The sequence below is a fragment of the Passer domesticus genome, chromosome 13, assembly GCF_036417665.1.
Source record: "Passer domesticus isolate bPasDom1 chromosome 13, bPasDom1.hap1, whole genome shotgun sequence".
In the NCBI taxonomy this organism is placed as follows: domain Eukaryota; kingdom Metazoa; phylum Chordata; class Aves; order Passeriformes; family Passeridae; genus Passer; species Passer domesticus.
In genome coordinates, this window is record NC_087486.1 from 398,624 (window position 1) to 424,219 (window position 25,596).

At 45.1% G+C, this 25,596-nt stretch overlaps 1 protein-coding gene across 2 annotated transcripts; it reads left to right on the forward strand.

Moving 5' to 3' along the window:
• The first annotated feature begins 135 nt into the window (after nt 1–135).
• Nucleotides 136–25,152, forward strand: LARS1 (leucyl-tRNA synthetase 1). Of its 2 annotated transcripts, none has more exons than XM_064388094.1 (32): nt 136–292; nt 1,064–1,182; nt 2,545–2,632; nt 3,154–3,234; nt 3,667–3,807; nt 4,626–4,787; nt 5,366–5,478; nt 5,876–5,939; nt 6,472–6,539; nt 6,879–7,104; nt 8,145–8,232; nt 8,323–8,399; nt 9,045–9,098; nt 9,775–9,915; nt 10,614–10,691; nt 11,587–11,672; nt 11,763–11,828; nt 11,925–12,007; nt 12,608–12,746; nt 14,748–14,960; nt 15,810–15,867; nt 16,603–16,666; nt 17,256–17,439; nt 17,658–17,748; nt 18,559–18,699; nt 19,212–19,352; nt 19,440–19,550; nt 20,391–20,501; nt 22,306–22,410; nt 23,525–23,620; nt 24,004–24,136; nt 24,774–25,152. In XM_064388094.1, exons 1-32 carry the CDS (start codon nt 287–289, stop codon nt 24,977–24,979), a joined length of 3,534 nt encoding a protein of 1,177 aa, XP_064244164.1. In that variant the 5' UTR covers nt 136–286; the 3' UTR covers nt 24,980–25,152. The 2 variants fall into 2 exon arrangements, with proteins under 2 accessions (XP_064244164.1, XP_064244165.1); XM_064388095.1 differs by lacking the exon at nt 136–292 and adding an exon at nt 362–504.
• Nucleotides 25,153–25,596: the final 444 nt, after the last annotated feature.

Below are 25,596 nucleotides of genomic sequence, written 5' to 3' on the forward strand. Positions count from 1 at the left end.
AGCACATGAACCCTCGGCGACATCTTGGGGGGGGGCGCTCTTAAAGGGACAGCGTGCCGGCGGGCGCATCCCTCGGCCCGGCGCACCGGGCTCATTCCCCGCTCCCCGGCCGGGACGAGAGCCCGGAGCCATCGCTCCGCTCGCTCTCCCTGCCGTCCTCCTTCTGTCCCCTCCCTTCACAAAAAGGGCCCGATGCCCCCCTTCCCGCTGCCTTGGTACGGCCTGGGCGCCCCCGCCCGCTGCCGCCGTTGGCACGGCCCGTGCGGACGGGGTCAGGCGCGGCAATATGGCGGTGAGTGCGGGAGCGGGGCCGGGCTCGTGCCGCTCCGCGGGGCTGCTCGCCCTCTCCTCAGGTTCACTCTTCCGCGCCGCGGTCTCCGGGAACAGGGTCCCATAGCGGCGTGCGCGGGGCCTTAGCCCGGCGGCTGCGGCCCCTTGGGGGTCTTAGGGAGTGTCTTGGTTTTGATGGGAAAAAACGAAATCCTCAACCTTTATGAGTGCAGAGTGCGTGTGTCTATAATGCGTGTGTCCTTTAACTATTCCTGTGTGTTATATGGTGAAAGAATAAGATCCTTTAGTACTTGGCATGTGTTATGTGATAAAAGAATGAGGGGAAGGGCTGCTGAGCACCGATTTAGTTCAAATCGCTTGGAATGCTTTACCCATGAACTCCTGAAGCAGTTAAAGCTGTCACCTGCCCTCCTCCTGGCACAGGAGTGCTGTACGTCCAGAGGGGGATGCATCGCATGGGTTAGTGGGGAGTCTGGAGTAAAACCAGAATTCTATAGGAGTTTTCACTTATAATTTATATATCCTTCTACCTGCCCAGTTCAGACATCTCTGGTTCTTTACTGGCAGTGTGTGTGTGTCCTGGCTGCTGGGGAGCCTTTGCTGTGGGCTGTTGGTGCTTTGCTGCAGCTCTGAGCTCTGGTGTCAGAGGGCTGGCTCTCAGGATACAGGCTAGCAGAGCCCTTACCCGAGCAGATGAGGATGGGCTGGGGTGGGCTACAGCTCTGTCATTGCCCTGTTCAAACAGACTCCTCTTCCTTCCTCTGCTGAGCAGGAGCGCAAAGGAACAGCCAAAGTGGATTTCCTGAAGAAGATTGAAAGGGAGGTGCAGCAGAAGTGGGAGCATGATCGAGTGTTTGAGATCGATGCTGCAGGCAGGAGGGACCAGAGGAGGTATCGTTGTACTCAGTTTTTCACTGCTTGAAGTGTCTTTTCATTCAAAATCTGCTGGGGGGAAGCCTGGCCCCTTTGTGGCGAGCAGCACTCGTGGCTCAGCTGGAGGGAGTTCTCACACCTTGTGGACACAGAGCAGCTGAGTACGTGTGTGGCTGAGCTCCAGCAGGACGAGAGAAGCTTTGCCATTCCCTGGCAGTGTCAGTACCTCTGTGAGCTGGGGCCAGGTTCTCCTGGGGCCCTTTGGCGTGCAGGGGGTTGTGCAGTGGATCCCTCCTCACCTGGGAGGCTCCACTTGAGGGAAGGCATGTGCTGCTCTGCTCACAGAGCACAGCAGGGCTGCACAGCATGCCAGGGCTGCGGGGAGCAGCCTGCTGTGCTGTGCAGAGCTGCAGCAGGGCAGCTCCTGGGGAGCCTCCTTGGCCAGCCCTGCTGCAGCCCCAGCACAGAGAGCTCTGCTCTGCTGGGGAAGGCCACAGCACTCCTGCTTTGCTTCTGCCCCAGAGTGAACACTGGAAACTCCTTTATCCTCTGGGAGTGTGGAGCGTGCTTGGAAGCACAGGTCCTTTGGAACTGGTGGGATCCATGCTCTTCACAGGTGTGGGGGCTGGCTGGGGCAGCAGCATTCATCCTGTGGGAAGGTCTCTGGCTGGAAGAGCAGTGACCTTGGCACTGTGAGGTTAATAGTTGTGTGTGGGAAAGTCAGACTGAGCCAAGGCAATAACTGAAGTGGTGTAACAGGTGTCAGGTTCTTGAATTGTAGATTTTGCAGGCAAACAAACGACTTGGCCTTTATTCCTGTGTGTTAATGGATTGGGGGAGTGTGTGAAGGCATGAGACAAGGCGTGAAGTACAAAGGTAGAGGTAGAAATTCAGTGTCCTAAATGTAAATATTTTCTTAGCTGCTTTGAGAGCTCAGTTCCAACAACTTAATACATCTTTGAAACACCCTGCAACAATATATCCCTGTGAAAGTAGTGATTGCTTGCAGTGTGCCCTTAAAATTTGAACTCACACACTGGGAGATTAAACAAATTACTTTAAGCCTTTACTGTAATTAATTTGCAGAAGCAAGATTAGAATTTGTTACTTTTGGGAGCATGCTATGTCTATTTCAATGGTTCTGTTTGATACCAGTCCTCTGTGGGTTTTTCCTTCTGTGTTTATTTTTCAGGATGATAAAGCCTGTTAGTGTATCAGCTCTTTAAAATGAAATACTCAAGTTACTGGCAAGGAAAATATTTTGACATCACTCTGGGCTGATAACAGCTGAACATTCCAGTTATGTGTTTTGCTCGTGTATTGTCCGATGGTCATTTACAAAGCTGATTATGTGTTTTAATTCTTTGGCTCTCTTCTCAGCAAAGGGAAGTACTTTGTTACCTTTCCTTACCCTTACATGAATGGCCGCCTGCACCTGGGACACACGTTTTCCTTATCTAAATGTGAGGTAAAAATTCTCCTTTGCTGATACTTTACATACTACTGTAGAACAAATGCTGATTTTGTAGTTCAGTTTTGAGCTAATAGGATGCCATGTCAATTCCTTTATAGCTTTAGTAATGACTTATTAAACTTTCCTTTTTCCCCCCATTTTCAGTAGGAGTATTGCTAGGTGAAGGGAAATTCCATTAATGTAATTTTTAATTTGATGAGATGAGGCTGCAGGTGTTTCCCCTGTTTGTTCTTTGCAATGAGATTTTTAGGAGATGCTGCTAAATGGCTCAAACTTCACAAGAGCCCTGTCCCTTTGGTTAGGTGGCTGTGCTCTGTGACCTGTGTGGGAGCAGGTTTGGGTGCAGGTGCAGGGCAGACCTGGGAACAAACTGGGCTTCACCTTCCTGCCAGGGCTGCCCCAGCTCTGTCACCTGCCAGTGGCTGTGTTAGAGGAGGAGTCTGGGCTGTGTTTGAGCAGGTGCTGGCTCAGCCAGGGCTGTTCCCATTTCAGCTGTTCCATTTCCCTGTCTGCAGTTCGCAGTTGGGTACCAGAGGCTGAAGGGGAGGAGCTGCCTGTTTCCCTTTGGGCTGCACTGCACGGGGATGCCCATCAAGGTGAGAGTTTGGCATTTGCTGGGGGGTTGTTTCTGATGGGGTTTTTATCCCTAAGGCTGCTTGGAGAGCCTTGCTTGCTGTCCATCTCCAACATCATCTTAATTTATTTCAAAACTCACCAGGACAGTGTGATTTGGAACCTGAATTTGTAGTAAACATGTGTTGTGCTTGAGCTATAACATCACTTTAAAAGACAAAGTGCTGGAAAACTGAATTTTACCTGTTGTTTGTTTTCCTTTGCAAGAAAATCCTTGTGGTAAATCTCTTCCTGCCCTGGAAGGTGTTCTGGAAGTGGCAGGATCTCCTAGATCTTAATGCAAGGTCCAAAAAAAGTTTCGAGTGTGGAATGCGAAATGTTATCAGTAAAACCCACTCCTTGGCTGTGATTGTAGCTGGTGCCCTGGCTGACACACTCCCAATAACTCTGTTCAGGCTTGTGCAGATAAGCTGAAAAGAGAAATGGAGTTGTATGGATGCCCACCGGAATTTCCTGATGAGGAGGAGGAAGAGGAAGAAAATTCTGGTAAAAAAGAGGAAGAAATTATCATCAAAGACAAAGCAAAAGGCAAAAAGGTAAAGTTTAAACCAAGCCTTCCTGGACTGAGAGCTGTGCTGTCAAAACTTTGGTGTGCACATTATAGGCTTTTCTTCCTTTGGCCTCACAGAAACCTTGATACAAAGATTTTTTTTTTTTCAAGGTAGCTGAGTTACCTTTAGGGTGGACTTGAAAAACTATTTTCACTTACCAGGTATTTAAATGAGATTTAGGCTTTTGGGAGTATCCCAAAGCAAGGCAAGGAATCAAGTCTGACCAAAGTTTAGAGATGCTCTGTATGTTGTTAATGTATGCCCAGGAGATTGTCCCTCTGGAACTGCTGGGTTTGGGGTTCTGGCTGCTCTACAGGACAGAAGGTGTGACCTTGCCTGGGTCACTGCTGGGGAAAGACAGGAGAGTCTCAAGGGACAGCAGCTGGGAAAAGTACCATGAGCAAAGTGACAGCAGCAAAGGTTTTTGGTACAGGGGTGCAGGGCTATCCACCTTTCCACGGTGCAAAAACCCATGGGTTTGAGCAGGGCCTTGACAACAGGCAGTTCCTTGCCAGGTTGTTGTGGCAGAGCCTCTGGAGGTGTTTTGGACGTTGGCATGGAACAGGAGGCTTAGGGAATGAGCAGGGAACACAAGGTGTGCTAGAATACACCCTGTATTCTGCACCTCTGTGAACACAGGGTGTAGAGTGGAACTCCAATCAATTATCCTCCCTGTTAGAGGCAGGATGTGAGAATGTTTGTATTAGCTTGTGTATCTGGAATCAGAAACCAGAACATTAACAGAGGCAAATGCTCTTGTGACAAGACTGTGGGCTTCTTCCTAATCCCAACTGTTCTTTCAGAGCAAGGCTGCTGCCAAGACTGGCTCTTCCAAATACCAGTGGGGGATCATGAAGTCTTTGGGTCTGTCTGATGAAGAAGTGGTCAGTTTTTCTGAAGCTGAGCACTGGCTGGATTATTTCCCTCCCCTTGCTGTCCAGGATCTGAAGAGCATGGGATTGAAGGTGACTCTGGGTGATCCCAACCTCAGTTATGCAGGCAGCCATACCTCTGTTGTTACTGTGTTGGTGAATGTGTGCTTCTCCTTGAGATTTTCTGAGTAATACCAGCATAATTCCAGGAATGTTTCTGATATTTATGGAATTAGTCATTTAACATTTAATGGTCTTGGGTGATAATTAAGTGCTTTCTAATATAGAGCTTGTACCCTGTACAGTGGTCACAGCTGAAAATTAGTCCAGTAAAGACATTATGACCTATGGTTCCCATGTGAGATAACTTTTCTGTAGTCAGTATTGACAGTGGTTCTATTTGACATCACATCATTCTTCTTCCTGAAAGTACTTGTCCTGCTGGCAACAGATTTTTGAAAATGGAGAGAAATAAAGATGATGAAACAAGACAGTGCTGAAATGCCTTGAATGGTTGGTTTAAACTACTAAAAAACCTCTAAATTTCTCAGTCAGTGGAGGGCTTTTGGAGAGAAAGCTCTTTTTATTTTTAAAATAATAGTTATGGTATTGTGAGATTCCTTTGGTTTCTTGGTTGTGCTTACTTACCAGAGCCTCTTGGCCATTTTCAGGTGGACTGGAGGCGTTCCTTCATTACAACAAATGTCAATCCCTACTATGATTCCTTTGTGAGATGGCAATTCCTTACACTAAAGGAAAGAAACAAGATTAAGTTTGGCAAACGGTAAGGTGCCACTGAGCTCTGGGATTTTGGGAGTGTGGATAAGCTCAGCTGTACCAGACAGAGCCCTGTGGCACATCTCTGGAGCGTTTTTAACTCACATGAAACCAGAATCATGCCTTGCTGGTGCTCTGCCTGACACAGTGAAGTGTAGTTGTTGTGCCAGCAAAGCCTGTGAAATTTGGCTTCCAGGTTTAGTTTTCCTGTGGGTACCAACTCCAGCAAAAAAGGGTCAATTCTGAAAGCTCTTGTGAAAACTGAGCATTGGCACTGATGGAAACAGATACACACAAAATTTGAAAATGCCATTAAGAGGTCTTTTTTTCCCAGAGAGCTATTTTTTTTTTCTTCTTGCTGTATACACTATTTTACTCACTGTTAAATGAAAATATTTTTCTAGGTATACAATTTATTCTCCTAAAGATGGACAACCTTGCATGGATCATGACAGGCAAACAGGAGAGGTAATATTTTAACTTGACATTTTCATGCATTGCTTATGATCTTAAATACTAAATGGAGAGTAAGTTGTATCTTAGGGCAAAACAGTTTGGATGTGCAGGGTCACTGGCTCTCAGCTGTCAGTGCATGTGAAAATTAAATGAACTCCTCTCTTGAGCAGATTTGTCTGGAATTATGGATTGTTTTTGCCATTGTAGCTGGTTTCTGTGATCATTTGGCAATCTGTGCCAGCAGCATTACTCCATTGTGTTGTTTTCTATTGAAGCTAAATAAACAAGCTGTTGTTAACTTAGATGTTGCTGAGACAGTGTCTGTGACTAGTAAGTTTTTGGCTGTAGGAGCACAGTATAACTTCTCTGCAGTCTGCATTTTAGTGAACAGCCTTTCACATTAATGGAAATAGGATTTACTCTGAGGAAAGCAGCAGTGCCTTAAATAGTGTTTGGATTAGGTTCCTACAGAATAGGATTTAATTTCTTTCCTGCTCAAGTGACTTTAATTTATTGATTATTGCATTTTTTGTGGAAATTGTAGGGTGTTGGGCCTCAAGAATACACACTGATAAAAATGAAGGTGTTGGATCCTTACCCTGCGAAATTGAGGTAGGTCTTGACTTTTTTAGTGGCAGCTGGGCTCTATCTCCCGGCCAGAACTGACCATTGAATTAAACAGTCTGTTTTGCCTAGTGCAGAATTTAATTTCACCTGGTTATTTCCATCACTTCAAAGACCTGGTCAGAATTTTGACCTGCTCTCTTTGCTGTGTCTGCATGGACCTCAAGATGGAATTAAAAAAAAAAAAGGAAAACCCACAATGAACTCATGACCCACTTCTGTCTCTCAGGAAACGTTGCTTGGAAGTTGATGTTAGTTTAAAAGCTTGTTCTGCATGAGCCGTAATGATTTTTTTCTGGTAACTTACCCAATACCTTTTCCCCGCAGTGGCTTGAGAGGGAAGAACATCTTCCTGGTGGCTGCCACGCTCAGGCCAGAGACCATGTTTGGGCAGACCAACTGCTGGCTGCGGCCGGACATGAAGTACATCGGCTTCGAGACGGGCGGCGGGGACATCTTCATCTGCACGCAGCGCGCCGCCCGCAACATGGCCTACCAGGGCTTCACCCGGCACTGCGGCGTCGTGCCCGTGGTCAAGGAGCTCATGGGAGAGGTGCGCAGGCTCCTCCGGGGCTTAGGAAGGCGATGGTGGGGTTCTAATTGTAAACAAATACAGGAGGGATTACAGAAATGTGGAGTGACTGAAATCTTTGGTGACAATGCAAGCAGCAGGCAGCTTCCATGGCAGCCAAGCTAGAGCTGCTGCTGGGAGAATAACCTGGTGCACTTAGCTGGGGACAGGTGCACTCCTGTTCCCTCAGCATGATGTGGTGAGAGGATGGTGTTAAGTGATGCTTTTCTGCTTGCTGGGAAGAGTAAATGGAAAGGGAGGGGGAAAGGTAATAGCTAGAAATGGTTATGTGGAAAAGGCTTTTGTTGGTACTGACGTTTTTAGTACATCTGTGTGAATGAAGCTTTCTTAGCTGAGTAGTGATTGTCAGGGGTTTTGGGGTTTGCTCTCCTTAACGTGCTTTGTGCAAGTGTCATCAGTGGCGTTTATTCATCCTGATACAAAGCACCTTCAGCTGTTTGCATCCCTTGATCTCCATTCACTACAACTTGTCACCATATTTCCTGATCTTTTTTAGAAGAATGAAGTAGAAAATATGTGGTTTTTTCCTTTGTTAGTACACATTATGTGAATTCAAGCAAATTAGTGAGGTGGAAGACAGCTGCTGCATCTTGACTGCCTCCTGTCAGTGTGTGAATATCTTGACAATGTGCTTTCTTTGTTTAATGTACTTTTGATGCTGGCTTCCTAAGCCACTTCTGCCTCAGTGCTGCTGTGCTTCAGATACTTGGAAGCAAACTACCCTTCTGCTTCCTGTGCTTTCCCAATTCTACATACCTGCAGTTTAAGTTTCTTGGTATTTGACTTTTCTACCATATATATAACTATATCCTGTCTCAAATAGTACCACACATTTTCATATGTATTTCCTCCTTGTCCCTCTGCTTATAAAATGCATTTAATTTGTTTGTAATGTGTCAGGAAAATTTACAGAAAATTTGAAGACTATCAGCCAGGAGAGCTTACTCTACTAGGCTGAAAGCCCCTGATTTACTGTAATGCTGTTCCTTTGTCCTGCTCAGGAGATTCTTGGTGCTGCACTTTCAGCACCCCTCTCCACCTACAAGGTCATCTATGCCCTGCCCATGCTCACCATCAAGGAAGATAAAGGTAATTCTGCAGCAGAGCCTGCTGGATGGGCACTGGCATTCAGTATGTGGGGACAAATCCTTTCATCTGTTTATCTTTTCCTTTGCCAAGGAACTGGAGTGGTGACAAGTGTTCCCTCTGACTCTCCAGATGACTTTGCAGCCCTGAGAGACCTGAAAAAGAAGCAGGTCAGTCTGTTAACTGAATTGTTTGTTTCCTTTCCCTAGTGAAAAGGGTCAAAAGTGAATATCCAGTGAGTAATATGAAACTTGCTTTAATTGGCATTTTGCCATCTCTAACTTGAAATCAGAGCAGTTAAAAATAAATGAAGTTTAAACAAACTGGGCTAGGACAGATGGGTTTTTTTTCAGACTTCAGGTCTGAGTTTTGGATGAGAATCATGTAACTTGTGCTGCATGTTAAGGTAGAGAAGAGCAGCACCAGTGAAACAGAAATGAATTCCTGTTGTAGAAATTACTTCCAAAAATGAGATTAAGATTCTCTGAATTTCAGATGGGACTGAAAGTGGTTGTTACTAACTGCAGGAGTACATCAGCATCTGAACAGCTATCCCTGGCTACTGAATTTTGCCCACTCATTTCAGGGTAGAGCAATATCAGTTTTTCCCCTTTTAAAAAATGTAGACAATTATGGAAAAGAATCACCTGGAAATGAGGTGGGGATTGAGCTCAGGTGTCAGAAATGGTGAGAAGGCAGGGAAGTGGCTTTGTCTGATTTGTAATAAAACATTATGTACAAAAAGCCCATTATGAATGGATAAAAACCTTTACATCTAGAAGACTTCTATTGCTTTTTTTCTTCCATCTTTCAAGGCTTTGAGGGTGAAGTATGGCATCAGGGATGAAATGGTGCTGCCATTCGAGCCGGTGAGTGCACCCAGACGTGTCCATCTACAGCACACAGGATGTTATGTGTTATGTGCTCCCTGATGAGAAACAAGCCAGGAGCTGTGCTAACAGAGTTTCTGTTTAACATCCTTCTCAGCTGAAAAATGTAAAAGTTTTAGTACTGTCCTGTAGTTGCAACATTTGGTCTGTTAAGGGTTGCAACCAAGATTTGTTGTTCTGTGCTATACTTCAAAGAGAAAGGAAAGTGTCAATTTTTATAGGAGTTATTGTTTTGGGAAATGGAATGCATCATTATCCTGATAACCTGTTGGTTGATTAAAACTGAGTGTCCTCATGGCCAGAGGAGGGTATCTGTTCAATGCAAAAAGCTGAAGTCCCTCCTCAGTGTTAGCACAGCCTCGAGGCTGAGGCAGTTTTCATTAGGAAATGCAGGTTGCAGGTAAAGCCATCCCAGTACTCTGCAGTACCCTTGGTTCCACGTGCCAGCTTCAGTCCTGGCACAGCTCTGTGTGGTGTCATGTATGGGGCACACCTGGGCAGCTCAGGAGTCCCCCTGCAGCTGCCAGAGCTTCTGGGCAGTGGGTGGAGTTGCAGCAATCTGTTGTAAGCCCTGTGTAACTTGTGTTGGATGCTGTGAATGTAGGGAGTGAGCAGTGGTGCAGGAGGGGTTTGACAGCCCTCTGTTAATTCTCAGGTGCCCATCATTGAAATCCCAGGCTATGGCAGCCTTTGTGCTCCATTTGTCTGTGAGGAGCTCAAAATCCAGAGCCAGAATGACAGAGAGAAGCTTGCAGAGGCCAAGGAGAGAGTGTACCTGAAAGGATTCTATGAGGGAGTAAGTAATACAAGATTTGGTAAGTCTTTGTGAGTTCAACTACAAGAAAATAAAAGCAGGTAAAGAATGAAAAAGTAAAATCTCAGGAAAGAGGGATATTGTCCTTTTTTTTCCAAAGAAGTTCCAAAGGACTTTTCATTTAGACTCTTCCTGCAGTAAGGTTCTGCAGTTGAAGGAGTGATGTAGAATTGGAGAAAGTTTCCACTCAGACATTCCTGTGTTCTCTGGTCATTATAACCTGTTTTCTGAGCAAGTGATCACCTTCTGGGGAGCTGATCCATTTTGTTGCAAGTTTAGATAGGGAAACTGATATGAAATGAAGGTGTTATTGTTTGCAGATTTTTTTGTTGTTGTTTTGCTTTTTTGGTGTTTGTTTTGGTTTGTTTTGGGTTTTTTTTCCCTCCTGTTTTTACCTCAGTAGCTCACCATGTGTGTTTCTCAGCTGTTTTTTGTAAGCAAGCAATAGTTTTTATTTCTGAATCTTTGCAATCTGTCATCTGTGTGGATGCTGACGTGTACAAACTGGTTTTGGGTAAAGATGACTGCACATAACGAAAAAAACCCAATATCTGTACTCTTATTTTTTGCTTGTCAAAGATTGCAGCACCTGCTGCTTCCTTATATTGATTTGAACACCTGGGGCACCTATTTCTTGCTGAATTTTGAAAAAAATTATCTCCTGTGACCCATCTTTGCAGGTGATGTTGGTGGATGACTTCAAGGGACAAAAAGTTCAGGATGTCAAGAAACACATTCAGAAGCTGATGTTGGATAAGGTCAGTGACAGTGGGCACACAGCTGCTTCTGAACTGTCTGCTTTGCCCTTTGCACAGGGCTGGGTGCCAGAGAAGCCCCTGGTGTGGTTCTGCAGCCCTCGGGGTGCTCTGGGTCGCTGCAGAGAGGGGGACCTGGTGTTCTTGGGCTCGTGGGCTGAGCAGCTTCATTAGAGATCTCTTGTTTCCTGCCTCATTCTGTCACCTTCCCTAGGACATGTTTGGTGGTCCAGTTTATTCTTTAGCATAGCTGGGAGGATACTAGAAGTGTAGAACCTGGACTGTCAAGTCTCTTTTGAGCCAGTGAAGGAGATGTGTGATGTGCAAATGCCCCCTTGCTGGGCTCCTGTTTCAGAAAATGAGAGCAGTAAACAAACAGTGATTGTGGCATCCCTCTAATGAGACTCCCTGATGAGGATTGGGAGTGAGAGAGGCTTCAGGCATGTAGTCATCATTCCCTTGGTATTGTGGCATTGTTATGTCCAGATTATAATGCATCAGCATGATGTGTGCAAGTAGATTTGAAGCTCAGCATCCCATTTTCCTTTGTCTTTCCCTCTCCTTCTGTCCCCCAGAGTTTCCTAGGAGCTGTTTCAATCAGGGGGCATAGTCAGTGGGGAATATTTTTTTGTGCTTATGTCCTCCTTTTCCTCATGCATTCTCACAAAGTGCTGTGAGCTGGTACCTTAGAGAAGTGGTCCTAGGGTACAGAGTCAAGCCTTGCCTCATTTTGCCCAAGGGGATACTGAGGCAGAGAGCTTGGGCAGTGGTGAGAGCTGTGCAGTAAATGCTGTAAACCAAATTAGAATGGAGGGGATGCTTTTTAGTAAGTTGTCAGGATTTTCAATACTTTGGTAAGTACTTAAATCTCAGCTTCCGTTGCCCTTTCAACTCTTAGGGTGAAGCCATGATTTACATGGAACCTGAGAAACAAGTTATATCAAGATCTGCTGATGAGTGTGTGGTGGCCCTTTGTGACCAGTGGTGAGTGAAACAAAGCTGCAGTTACAAAGTTGCTCCAATTGTACACTACTTCTCAATTGCTTTATTACAATAAACCTCTCCTGACTGTAGGTATTTAGATTATGGTGAAGTGAACTGGAAGAAACAGACGTCAGAGTGCTTGCAGCATCTGGAGACGTGAGTTGTGAATGTGGCTGTAAAGGAGGAGAGTGACTTTGCTGCTCTTGCTGGGGTCTGAGAGGGCTGAAGGCAGTAAGAGCTTCTTTCTTACAGGTTCTGTGAAGAGACTAGGAGAAATTTTGAAGCTACCTTAGGTTGGCTACAAGAGCATGCGTGCTCCAGGACGTATGGCTTAGGTAGGCAAAACATTCCTTTCTCAGTTGGTTCTTTGTAAGGATGGTACTCCTCGATTACTTTGGAAGGCTTAAGTGCTGTACAACATCCCCAGTGGTATAGGGAAGTGTGGGAACAATGTTTTCCAACTTGTATCTTGGCCCAGCATCCCAGAGAAGGTGTGCTTTGCTGGACGTGCATGGGGCTGATAATATTTGCACTACTACAGGTAGTCTGTGCAGCATCTTAGTAGTTTTCTACTGGGCCATTGATTTGGAAGGGACATCAGAAGAGGGAGCTTATAGCACTTCTTGAGTTTTTTCCTTGAATCCTGATTGGCCTTCATCTTTGTGTAGCCTGACATGGGACAGCTGCTAGATGTGCACTGTAACCCACAGCAGATGCTCTTGAGCTGAGCTGTGCCAGGAAGTAGATTGAAAATCAGCAACTGTTTGCTCTTGACTAAAATTTTCAAATGCATAGTTTAATTTTTAAACCAAATATTTTTTAAACCCATAAGCATGAGTTCTAAGGTATATGTGTGTTTGTGTTCCACTGAAAGTCACCAGCTGCTGTGTGTGTGGGTCGGGGTGGTGCTGGTGCCTGACGCAGCCTTCCTGCAGGGACCCGCCTGCCCTGGGATGAGCAGTGGCTGATTGAGTCTCTCTCTGACTCCACCATCTACATGGCCTATTACACCGTGGCTCACCTGCTGCAGGGGGGGGACCTGAGGGGCCAAGGAGAGTCTCCTCTGGGCATCAGGTAAGGAGAGTGAACCATTACGTTCTCTTGTTTAATTCAGTGCTTGTCTCCTGAACTGCTCAGCAGAAAGACTTGCCAAGGAGGCTGAGTCTTTGCTTTTGTGTGTAAAAAGTGTCTTTATTGAACTTAACCAGCCATGAGCTGAATTGGAACAGGTTTGCAGAGGGCCAGTAAGGGAAGAGAGGAGTGTGACAGGCAGTGAGAAAAAGCGAGAGGGGAAAAATGCTTCTGAAAGCACCTCTGAAAGAACCGTGTGGAGAGTAAATCACCTTTTTCAATAGTGCTTTGACTTGCCTTGAAATGGGCCTTGGCAGGTTGTTGGGTGATTGGTTTCAGTGGCTGCTTAGGTGTCTGAGTCTGCTGTGCAGCACAATAAATTGTGGTGCACAACTAAATCCTACTACAGAGGGAGTAGGATTTAGTCCTTGGGTTTTGTTACTGTCACTCTCCTAGAAGCTCAGAACCACGACTTGTCTGTGGGAGCCTTCAGAGCAAGGGGGAGAAGGCATGTGACCTCTTGGTTGGGGTGGCTTTTGAAGTGTGGTGAGAGGGGTCAGAGAGATGACATAGTACAGCTCGCTCTGGAGTTGAAAAAACACTTCAGATTGTGCCTTGAGTCATCTGCTTTAACTCTGTGTGGTTTGTGGACTAATTTCTGGAGTAGTTTACATATTGGAAAGGAAACTTTTCTTACTTTATGTTATAACTAATCTGAAAATCATTTCCAAAGTAAAGATTGTGATACTTACAGACAGCAATACCTCTGAGACTGGGCAAGGCTATCATTTGGGCTCAAACCTCTGTAATTACAGAGAAGCTATGCACGAGCTAGTTGTGTCTAGAAACAAGCTTTGAAGTGAGCATCCTGGGCCGTGAATTACAGATCTGATGTAATTAAGCATGTACAATTAGAGTGCTCTCCTATGCAAGCAGATAACATCTAGCAGCCTTGGAAAATGCTTTTTACTGATACTTGCTCTGTGATGTGAAGGAAAGGGGGATTTATGACCCATCCTTTCAGTCACCTTCAGTTACAATGAATTTGGCACCAAACACAAGCCCAGTCACAGCACAGCAATTTAAAGCCTAGAACAAGACCTGCCAGAACCAAAGCAGCAAACCTGTGCCTGTAGGATTTCTTCTGGACTGGTAGTACAGACCACTATCTGAGGTGTTTTTTAATGTGTACTGGAAGTATTTGGGGTCCAGAATGCTTTTCCTCTCTGCATAGCACAGGTCAGGTGATAACACATAGCAAACTTTGGCTTGAAAGTATTTAATTTGGAATGCATGCAGTATCTGGTGCACTCCACTGAAGTTCTGGGAGCCAGGAATAAGAATCTCTGTAGAAACAAGCAGGATGTGTCAGTGCAGCCCAGTGGCCACAGAGCTGTGAGTATCAGTTGCATCTCATCAGTACTTTCCTTTAAAATTGTGGATCTTACCTCTGGTAATTGGTAACATGTGTCTTGCAGTAAATGTTAATTTTAAATTTTCATTCCATCTGAAGTGGGAAAAGACCACAAATATTTTCCATGTAGGAGACAACCTTGAACTGCACAGCAGTTCTCTCCTGTCTCTCCTGACTTCTGGGAGGCCAGAAGGAATGGCTCCTTGAGGCATGCCAGTGAGGGGCTCTCAGTGTTCACTTAAGGCCACAGGTGGTGCTGAGGCTTGGGTGGTGACATTTGGAAAAGAAATTATCAGTTTCCAGGATATTCAAAATTATGCTTGAATTATTAATATTTTTTCCTTTATGGGAGTCTTTAATTGGGAAATCTCCAAAGGCAGTTTAAGCAGGGCATGGCTTGAGCAGTTCTGAATTTTGTTTCTGACATTGGATTCACTCACCTGAACTCAGGTGAAGGCCCTGGGCACTCTGTTTGCTGATCAGGTGGACTGTGTGTGAGAATGGAGCCACAGGTTTAAGCTGCCTTGCAGAAAGTGCTGTAGAACTTGAGGAGCTTTTACTGACTGCAATGTGGGACTGATTCTGTGCAGGGCACATCAAATGAGCAAAGAGGTTTGGGATTACATCTTCTTCAAGACAGCTCCATTCCCTAAAACTGAGATTCCAAAAGAAAAGTTGGATAAGCTGAAGGAGGAGTTTGAATTTTGGTATCCTGTGGATCTCAGAGTTTCTGGCAAAGATCTTGTTCCCAATCACCTGTCGTACTACCTCTACAATCACGTGGCCATGTGGCCAGAGCAAAGGTGAGTTGGGAAGTGATGCAGGTAAAGCTGGAGAGTTTGCAGTTCTGTTACATTTACTCATGGTCTTTGGACTGTACAACATTTAGAATTGTCTTGAAAATGTATTCTTTCATATTGCAGCTTTGATATAGTTTTCTGTAACAGAAGTTACTCAAATGGAAAGATTTTTTACCATTATTTCCCCTGTTTTTTCTGCATTATCTCCTCCTATGGATTTCCCAGTGTTCTGTTGTATTCCTGCACTGGAATTTGTTTGACTTGATTATTAAGTCTCCTTAATTCCTTCTAAAGGATGATTAAAAGAGCCCTATATACTCCCATGGGCTGTGCAGGACTGGTTGACAATCTTTGCCCATTGCATGATGCTTTTATGGTGAAGATACTGTTTGCATTCCCTTGAATTGTGGTTTAGGGGTTGTATAAAACTGTATATAGGAAAAGTGTGTTTCTGATGTATAGTGAAGATGATTGTGGATAATTTAATATCTCCTTCCTTCATGGGTAGAAATATGGACCCAGCACTACTGTGTGCTCTTGGGCAGTGCCAATCACTTGGTCTTTAAATTAAAAATACCTGAACTGAAGAAGGTGACGTAAATGAACTGTAATTGCAGGTGCACTGCTCCCTGCCCTGCATTTCAGCAATGATAATCCTTAGCCTTTATACTGTAGTTCTTTTCATCTTCAGAGACACTCCTTAATATATTTAAGACAACCCTTAGGTATTTTTTTTGAAGATTCCACTCAAGGCATTCATCTCAAACTGGAACATAAAATATTTATTCCTTTTCTTAAAAAAGAGAAAATGTATTTACTTGGCCAAAAGATTTTTATCTTGCCTTTGAACAGGGAAAAATGGCCAGTAGCTGTGAGAGCCAATGGACATCTGCTCCTCAATTCTGAAAAGGTATGGTGAGGTTTTGTGTGACATGGCTTTTGTGTGGTCAAAATAGGCATTTGCTAACCCGACTGGAAACTTCATCTTGGGATGTAAGCAGGGGATAGAGTGACATTTCTTCATTAGTGCCCTCCATTTTTTCATTCATTAGAGGTAGAGACCTGCTTTGCCTGTGATTCTATGTAACACCTTCTCTTAAGTCAGCTCTTGTGTAGTCTCACCAATTTAGTGAAGAGTTTGGTGCATTTCTGTTAAGTTTTATGGTAATTATAGAATATTCATTTATTTAGGTTAAGTTTATTGTTTCAGAGCATTGGAGTAGGTGCAGTGAGAGGAAAAAGTTTTGCCAATAGCCTGCTAATATGTGCAAGTTCTGACACTGAATTGAATTAAAAGTGCCTGAACCCAGGAGTTAGGCCTTGGATACTGTCTGGTCTGAATCAAAAACCCCCAAAACAAACCCTAGTGGAGTCCTTCTTGAAAAATCAATGCATGGTGATCTGAAGCTGCCAGTTTTAAAGTAGTTTTTAAGTTTAATTTTGGGAATTTCTGGGATTATGTTTTGTTGCTGAGTGCATACAGAGTTCAGTCTGCTTTTGCTGTGAGACCTCATTCAGATTTACCAAATGCTTTTTGCTGTGATTCATGAGAAAGTTGTTTGCTCAAACCCTTGCTGGGTTTGTCTTGCTTATCCACCAACACAGGGGATGTGTGAAAAAACAAACACTCTTATCTTTCTTTCAGATGTCTAAATCGACAGGCAACTTCCTCACCCTCACTCAAGCTGTTGACAAGTTTTCTGCAGATGGTGAGTGTGTTCTGACCTGCATCTGATTGTCAATTATGCCAAAATGACTGAAATGAGTGTTTAGCTCTCAAAGGAGTTTATTGGAGTATTGAATGGCAATAAATCTGCCACCTACCACCTGTTGTTGTTGAAAAGCTGAACTCCACTTGGAAGACTGGGATGTGTGTTAGCACACCTGGTTCAGCAGGAGCTGCTGCTGGGGCTGAGCTCTCCAGGAGCAGCCTGCTTGGTCTCTACATTCACTGGAGAGATCAGAGCACAGGACACACTGTTGGTGTGCATGGGGTGTGTACATATGTGTGTCCTGTGTATCCACGTGTGCCATGCTCCTCCCTTGCCCCTGTGTTTGGGCAGGGACCGTGCTGGTCTGCTGGTGTCTGCCTGGTCCCCTCCCCAGGAGGGCAGTGTTCCTCTCCCAGGAGAAGTGCCTCCTCTGAGGCATCTCTGGCTGGCCAGGCAGTTGGTGACCTGGTTTTGCATTTGTTACCTCCAGCTGAAGGGAGCTGTCACAGGGGCAGGAGGCACAGCACCCCAGGGGTGTGGGCCAGCTCGTGGCACCCAGCCCTGCAGCTGATCCCCTTTCCTTCAGGCATGCGTTTGGCCTTGGCTGATGCTGGAGACACTGTTGAAGATGCCAACTTTGTGGAAGCCATGGCAGATGCTGGTATTCTTCGTCTCTACACGTGGGTGGAGTGGGTGAAGGAGATGATTGCAAACAGAGACAGCCTGAGGAGTGGCCCAGCCAGCACCTTCAATGACAGAGTCTTTGCCAGGTGTGGTACAAAGGTTAATAATACAGTCTGGACCAGGTTTTTCCTTGCAAGGTGGAATCTTGTAGTTATTTTTTCTAAAAATTAATGAATTCCATAAAACAGAGCTCATTCCAGAATAGGTTATGGGGTTTGGCTGCATTGGTGACAGTTTTACAGTGTTGCCATTACGTGGGGCAGACTATGCTGTATTGATGTTGTCACTTCCCTTCCCTCCCCAGTGAGATGAATGCAGGTATACTGAAGACAGAACAAAATTATGAGAAGATGATGTTTAAGGAAGCTCTGAAAACTGGCTTCTTTGAGTTTCAGGTAGGAGGTGTAAGAAAGTGACACCCAATATTTGTTACTTAGTGAATTTCTTTTGCTCCTTCTGTCTCTGATCCTTAATCATACAGCTGAATTGGAATCAGAATTGTGTCAAGAAACAAGAGTACTTCAAGGGAATAAATATGGAATTGTAGAGGTTTACAAAGTCCAGAGAAAAGCAAATGCAATTCTACAAATAGTCTTGATATCTAATATGAGCAAGGAGCTGCTTGAAAAAAGACACTATTAAAAAGAGTGTTGCCTTTCTTTAGATCTTTTGTGATAAAGGACTCTTCATAAGAAATCCAGATAATGCATCAACAAAATTGTTTGGAAGCATAGTGCTTTTTGATACCCTCCATAAACCATGTCTCCAGAGTGTCTGCAGAGCCATGCTGCTCCATTTAATGAATTACACATGCTCCTTCATGTGGCTGCTTTGAGATACTCAGGAGCAGGGTTAAATAGGCTGAATTGTGTATAATGATAGATCATATTCATTGCCTTCTTCTTAGTTCTTATTAGTATCTGTATGTAAGTTATTTGGGATGACAGCACCTGATACACAGCTGTGGATGTCTTTGTCTTTTATGTTTGTGCCAATAAACAGTTTTTTAAAGTACCACATAAATGCAAAAATCCAATGGCCAGCTGGCAGATTCACACGTGGGTGCTTCAGGAAAATACAGTTCTTAGAGCTCAATGATGGATTATGGCAAGCTGCTCACGTTCTGAAGGCGTGTTGGAGCCTGCAGGTGTGTGTGAGTGACTCTCCCTTGCAGCAGAGGGCTGATGGCTGTGTTCTTGTTCCAGGCAGCCAAAGACAAGTACCGGGAGCTGGCCATCGAGGGCATGCACAGGGAGCTGGTGTTCCAGTTCATCGAGGTGCAGACTCTGCTGCTGGCTCCCATCTGCCCCCACCTGTGTGAGCACATCTGGTCCCTGCTGGGGAAGGTACTCACGTTGCAGTTCTGTCATTGTTTCAGATCTGAGCTTTTATGGATTTCAGTAACACTCATGTCAGGCTTACAGATATTCCTGTACAAGTAGAAATGTCAGAATCCAAGAAATCATAGTGGCTCCTTGTCCTTGGGACAGAGCTGGCCTATTGCTGTGATGATATGTGCAACATTAATACCAGTCACTATCATTGTCTGCCTACAAAGAGGTGATATAATATTTAGTGCAACAATGCAGTAATCTTACACTTCTGGGTAAAGCTTAGTTTTGATGTTTTTTAAGCCCTTTGCTCATAGATGGCATTCCATAGGCATATGGTAGTTGTGATTGTATGTATACTCCTGAACACACTCGCAGTGTGTGCCTTGTCCTTTAGGCTCTTATGGGTAGGCTCTCACTGAGGTCCAGACTGGCTAAGCTCTCTTTTCCAATCAAGCTGTAGTGGTTGGAAGCCCACCAGGTAACGTGTGTTCACTCAGTGCATTCCTGCCTTGCTCTGCCCACAGGCTGAGTCCATCATGAGGGCCTCGTGGCCAGCAGCAGGGCCCGTGGATGAGGTGCTGATTCGCTCCTCTCAGTACCTGATGGAAGCAGCTCACGAGCTGCGCCTCCGCCTCAAGAGCTACATGGCACCTGTGAAGGGGAAGGTGAGGCTGCTCTGCTCGTGTGCACTGTGATAATTCTGTAGTGCCTAGGGACCCCTTCCTGATTTTATTTTTTTTTAATTTCCTCAGAAAAGTACAAAAGAGCCTTCCCAGAAGCCTTCTCACTGTACCATCTACGTGGCAAAGAGCTACCCACCCTGGCAGCACACCACCCTGTCCGTCCTGCGCAAGCACTTCCAGGTGCCCATCCCCTCCTCTGCCCTCCAGCTGCCTGCCAGCTGGCTGGGGGCTCATCTGTAGAAAGTTTATAAGCTGTACCTTGTTACCAAATTATTTCAGTACAATAATTTTCTTTATGCTTTTACAACTGTCCAGTAAGTTTTGATGCTTAATGAAAATGTCGCAAGGACTGCCATTGATTTGACAGTAGCATTTCATTGGTTTTGACAATCTGAGTAAAAAACATGCCTGTGCTCTGTTTTTCTTTCAATTGTAAGTGGTTAGTTTTTAAATATTCTTTACAAGTATGTTTTTGAGGAAACATGGTTGACTGACAGACTGCTGCTGCCTTACTCTGCAAGCGGGCTAGGAAGCTTTGTTCTAGTCCTTGAGTAAGTGTATACCGCTCAGCAGTGTCACAAGAAATAGCTGAAATGGAGTAAGTCAGTCATAAGAAGTAGTATATTAAGGGAACAGAAGGATCTATGCTTCTGACATGGGGAAACTGCTGAGAGTGGCTTTTGGGATCCTGATGAGCTGTCCTCAGCATGAACCCACCAGGGTTGTAGCTGATAGATTCGGGAGTCCTGACTATTCCAGCTTGTGGCAATGAGATAAACCAACATTCCGCTTGTGGAATTTGTTCTTGGGGGTATTCACCTTTGGGCATTGTATAGGCTTTTTTTCTCTATTAGTGTTAAATGCTGTTTGGGTTTCAGAAGGATGAGAAAACTATCTGTGGAATCAATGATGCTGACAAACCTTGCTGGTATTTATGGGAAAGCAGGAAAGTACATGATATTAAAAGGCAAGTTGTTCATGATAGCTGTTCTCTTTAATGCTTGTTCATCCCTGTTTTAGGCCAGTGGAGGTCAGCTGCCAGATAATAAAGTAATTGCCAGTGAGCTGAACACCTTGCCAGAGCTGAAGAAGTATATGAAGAAGGTGATGCCTTTTGTTGCCATGGTTAAGGTAAGTGTCAGAGGGACAGTTGTGGTACAGGAAAAGCTTTTGTGATTGCAGTGTCTCTCCCCTTGCCCTTTGCTTATTTGGCATCTTCAAGGGTTTGTTTATAAACGTCTTGTACATCTCTAGAAGAACTACATAATAAAAATGTGGCTGTGTGAATTAGCCCAGGTGAGCTCTGGATCTGGTTGAGGCTTGGTGCTTTCTGTGTTTTGTGGGTGATGCAGTCTGTACTTCAAACATACCTGGATCCCTCTGTATTTGAAATGCATCCTATTTGACTTCTCAGTTTTTTTAAAATCTTGGCTTCCATTTCTTTAAATAAACTTTCTTGTGCTTGTGTTGCAGATGAAAATTCAATACAACAACTAGGGAGAGCCAAGAAGCAAAGAATTAACAAATCTTTTTTTTAAAAAAATGAGGGGTTGGAGTGTATTATTTAAAACCTTTTTAATGACTTTTCATGATCTGTAGAAATTGAGAGGGATTAGTAATGGAAGAAAATCTTAATGAGTGTAAAAAAAAATTTACTTTTTGTCCTTAAGCTTTAGCTTGATTTTTGAAATGCACATAATAATTACTTCTCTTTGTAAGCTTTGTCATGTGGAGTGGAGCTGTTCTTTGCTGTCTCTGTGGGGTTGTTCTGATTGTTCCTTTTCATGGGAGCTTGGAATCTTCAGAGGAGCAGAGAGCACAGAGCAGTTCTGGAGCTTCCTAAGTTTGTAAGAACAGTAGGGATGTGTTAGATCCACTGATCCAGCTGGGAAAGGTCAGACAAGCTCTCAGACCCAAGAGTTAGGGCTGAAACATTGCTGTGTTTTGGTGTCTTTAGTCTGGCAGCAGTGAATGATCCTGGGGCAAGTGGGGAAGGAGCTGAGGCTTACCTCAAATCCATCTTTTTGCTTCCAAAGAGCAGAAGCCTTTGTTTCCCACAGAGACATGGAAACTCCCGAGCTCAGACTCCCCTGAGCAATGTCTTTCTCTGAAACCAATTATTCATCAATTCCAGGGTACAAGGAGCATCTCTGCTTGTGCTTCCTACTCATCAGAGGAGGGCTGAAATGTAGGAGCACCTCTGTGATTTACAAAGGGAAGCAGTTCCATGTTGAAAGGGAATCTTCACATTAAACTGATGAGGAAACCAGGAAACCACAGCCATGCTGAGGCTGACAAAGCAGAGCTTCAAAGGAGACAGCTGGCTCAGCATGTGAGAGCCAGGCAGGGACAGATTAAACTCCAAAGAGGAAGTTCTGTTTTAGTTAAAAAAAAATAAATTGTGTGGTTTTTATACTGCCTTTAATACTGTGTCTCCTGTGACTGTTGCTGCTGGCTTTCTGGACTAATTAAGTTACTTTTATGTTAACGTGCAAAGTGGTTGTTATTTCCCTGCAGAGAACTCACTGTGAGCACGTCCAGGTGTTGTGGGCTCGTCCTTTATTTTAAACTGGGTCATAAGCCTGAGTTTCCTGCTGTGAAATACCACTGAAATGCTGACTGATTTTGTGAATTCTCAACCTGCACATTAAGTAGGGATTTAAATAACTGTGAATGTCAAACACCTTTTCAATTCTATATTAAAAATGTGTTTTAATTGCTCTTACTCCTCCCATCAGTGTCACCAGCTCCCTGTAGAAGAAGAAGCCCTGTTACAAGAAAATTATTGCTCCAATGCTAATGTTGTGCCAGCAGAGAGCTCTTGGATTTACAAGCCTATTCTTTTCATGACTAATGTGGATAGTTTGCCATTTTGAAGCATCATTTTACTTGCAGCCTTTAGAGGGTTTTAATACTTTTTCCCTCCCCCCCGCAGGAAAACTTGGAGAAAAATGGTTCTCGTGTTCTTGATCTTGAGCTGGAGTTTGATGAGCGTGCAGTGCTCATGGAGAACATTGTCTATTTGACAAATTCCCTGGAGGTGGGTACAGACCTGGCACCTATCTCTTGGCATTTATTGGGGTAGCTGGAGCAGCAGCCTTCCCTAAGGCTCTAAGCCTATTTATTAACTTCTGGGTGTGCATAGCTCAGGTAACAGTTTTCTATCAGCTTTGTCTCCATTTGTCACGTAGATGGATATGGATCTGCTCTGTGCTGGCATGAGGTACAGGGGTGGGTGTGCACTGCAAGCATGGGCCCAGAAACCAGGGCTGCTTTTCACTGCAGTACTGGTGCAGCTGTGACAGGGACGTCCACTGCCACTTTGAGGACACGTTTTTCTCTGAGCCAGTCTGTATCTCACATTTCCAGCTGAAGAAATGGGAAGGAGCTGCTTCAAGGCATTAGCACGACCCCTCAGTCCTTGGGCACCTACACTGGTATGCTGGCCACAGCAGGCTGGCTTCCCTCTGCAAGGAGCAGGCCCTGGGCAGGGCTTTTCACACTGTGCTGTGTAAAAGGCATCCAGCCTGGCAGCAGTTGTGCTGCTTCATATGATGGGCAGAATTTAATTTAATAGGGGCATGGTAATGAGGGGACAGCTCAGGCACGTGGTGTTAAAAAACCCCAAACAAGCAACCCCAACACCAAAAGCCAAAATAAAAAGCAACTGTTTTTTAAGAATTAGAAACTATACATATTGCAGGGCTGGATGTAACCTGTGCAGTATGAAACAAGTGTGACTTTATTGGGCTTGTCCCATGTCAGAGCAAAGCTGAGAGCGAGCAGCAGCTTTTACTTAAACTCTCTGTAAACCTTCAAAGCCCCCTGACATGGGGGAGGGAGCAGTGTGTCCTCAGAACAGGAATGCTCTGCTGGGAGCAGCCAGAGGGGCTGGGGGGTCTCTGGGGGTCTCTGTCCCCAGACACTGACAGTGGGGTCTTGGGCACCTCACACAGGGAGTAGGTGACCCTCAGAGGTCTCTTCCAAACAAGATGTTGTGGCTTCACTTGAGCTTTTGTTGCTTTATGGCAGTGCAGGTTTGCTTTCCCCTTTCCTACATTAACAGCTGTTTCATGGGACTGTAACCTCTGCTGTTCCCTCTAAAGCCATTAAAATCCTGCTTATTCCCTCCTCCCCCATTTTTTCTTTTACAGCTGGATCACATTGAGGTGAAGTTTGCTTCTGAAGCAGAAGATAAAATCAAAGAAGACTGCTGTCCTGGAAAACCATTTTCTGTATTCAGAACTGAGGTAATATCAGAAATTCAGATATTGAAAGTCTGAAAACTTCATTAAAAAACTTACATTGAAACTGTACTTTTGTCTGGGTTTTTTTAAACATGCCATTTAAAAACTCTGATCAGACATGAATGTTTATTTATGTATGAATATTTCTAACTCTCAAAGTAAAAATGTCATGATTTCCCTAAATATGTTTTAAACCCTTGTTACACTTTGGGCTGCATTTTAGAGTTGGGGCAGTGCTGGTATCCAGCCTGGTCAGGCAGGTTCTAATGGGATTTTATCCCTCTGGAAGATTCATTAACAGCAGGTGTTTGTTTGGTTTAGTTTCCTGTTTCTCCTGAGGGACCACATGCAGGGTTCTCCTTTAAGGTCTGTGTTGTTTCTCACAGCCTGGCGTGTCCGTGTTTCTGGTGAACCCTCAGCCCTCCAACGGCCACTTCTCCACAAAAATGGACATCAGGCAAGGGGACAACAGAGAGAGCATCATCAGGCGCCTGATGAAGATGGACAGAGGGATCAAAGGTAGCCACCAGTGCAGCTGTGCCAGCTGTGCCAGCTGCTGAGGGGGTGCACACAGGGGTGGGACATGCCCTGTGTGTGCAGGGATGTGAGTCACTGCCAGCTCCTGGGGTGGAGGTTGGGGAATCACTGAGGTGAAGCAGGGACTCCCTCCCTGCCTTCCCAGGAGGTGTCAGTGTGCTGTTGGGCATGGGGCTGGAAGGCTGCACTTGCAGGAAGCCTTAGCTGCAGGGTCCCAGGCTTGTTGGTCTGCTTAATCCCAAATCTTAGTCTGCCTGTGGATGGGGAATTGTACTGAAATCAACTCTCACCTTCCCCTTCCTCCCAGTCTCTGCAGTTCACTCCTCAGAAAATGAGGAATAACTGTTCAGTTACTCAGACCTGTCCTGAGCCAGATAAAGCAAATTCAGTGCTTGGAATGTGGTATTAGGAGCTGGTGTTTCTGTGTGGTTTATCCCTGTTTCTGTTGGTAACTCACTGTGTAACCCCTGAAGGACATTGCTGGATTGGTGGAAACCTCAGCATGAGTTATTCCCATGAGAATGCATTTCCCTGGAGCAGGTGTGGAAGTTGCAAGGGTTCAGCATTGCTGTGGTCTGTGTACAGCTCCCATGGCCTGACAGCTGCTCTCTCTGTGCAGATCTCTCCAAAGTGAAGCTGATGAGGTTTGATGATCCTGTGCTTGGGCCCCGCCGTGTTCCAGTCCTTGGCAAAGAGGAAGCAGGGAAAACTCCAATCCTGGAGCAAGCCATCTTCCACATTGACCTGGCCCAGAGGCACGTCTGTGTCACTGAGAATGGCCTGACAAGGGACATTGGGGACACAATTGTTTACCTGGTTCATTAACTGCCGTGTGTCTAGTGAGAAGGTTCATGGAGGGACTTGGGAGCATTTGTATTAAACAAAGGGGAGAAATTGTTCTGTAAAAATAAAAAGCCCACTCAAAGCAACCTGAGTTCCCATGTGAGTTGCCCCTGCTCATTTAAACAGGGATTTAATAAAATTATTTTCCTCTGGTGCTTCGGCTTCTCTTGAAAAGAAAGTTACCCTGGAGACCCTTCTTTTCCAGCTGTGGGCAGGGTCTTCAGGAACAAATTTGAATGTCATGCTTAGAATTCCACTCCTTCCTCCAGGGAGCTGTGCTGCTTCCCAGCTGCATTCAGCTCCCCCCGAAGCTGCTCCAGCCAGAGCCTTTAACTGCAGAGCCTGGTGCTGCCTGCCTGGGGAGAGGGTGGCCCTGGCAGCTGGAGTGCCACAAGGCAAGGAGCACCATGGGCACCTGTGCTGCCTCAAAGGCCTTCTGGCACATTGGATGTCTAGGGTCTCATCATTGTTTGTTCTCTCCTGGTGCTGCCTCAGGTGCTTTTGTTCCATTTCATACCCACAGCCAGGTGACCCCCTCCCCTTGCCATCTGTTCCCAAGAGGCAAAACCTGAAATAAGAAAGTGAAAATAAACATGCTT

Coding starts and splice junctions, on each gene's coding strand:
- LARS1 (XM_064388095.1), top strand. CDS start 466: ATGGGAAAAAACGAAATCCTCAACCTTTATGAGTGCAGA. Junction 8,233..8,322: donor CACCATCAAGGAAGATAAAG/GTAATTCTGCAG, acceptor TCCTTTGCCAAG/GAACTGGAGTGGTGACAAGT. Junction 9,099..9,774: donor TGGTGCTGCCATTCGAGCCG/GTGAGTGCACCC, acceptor GTTAATTCTCAG/GTGCCCATCATTGAAATCCC.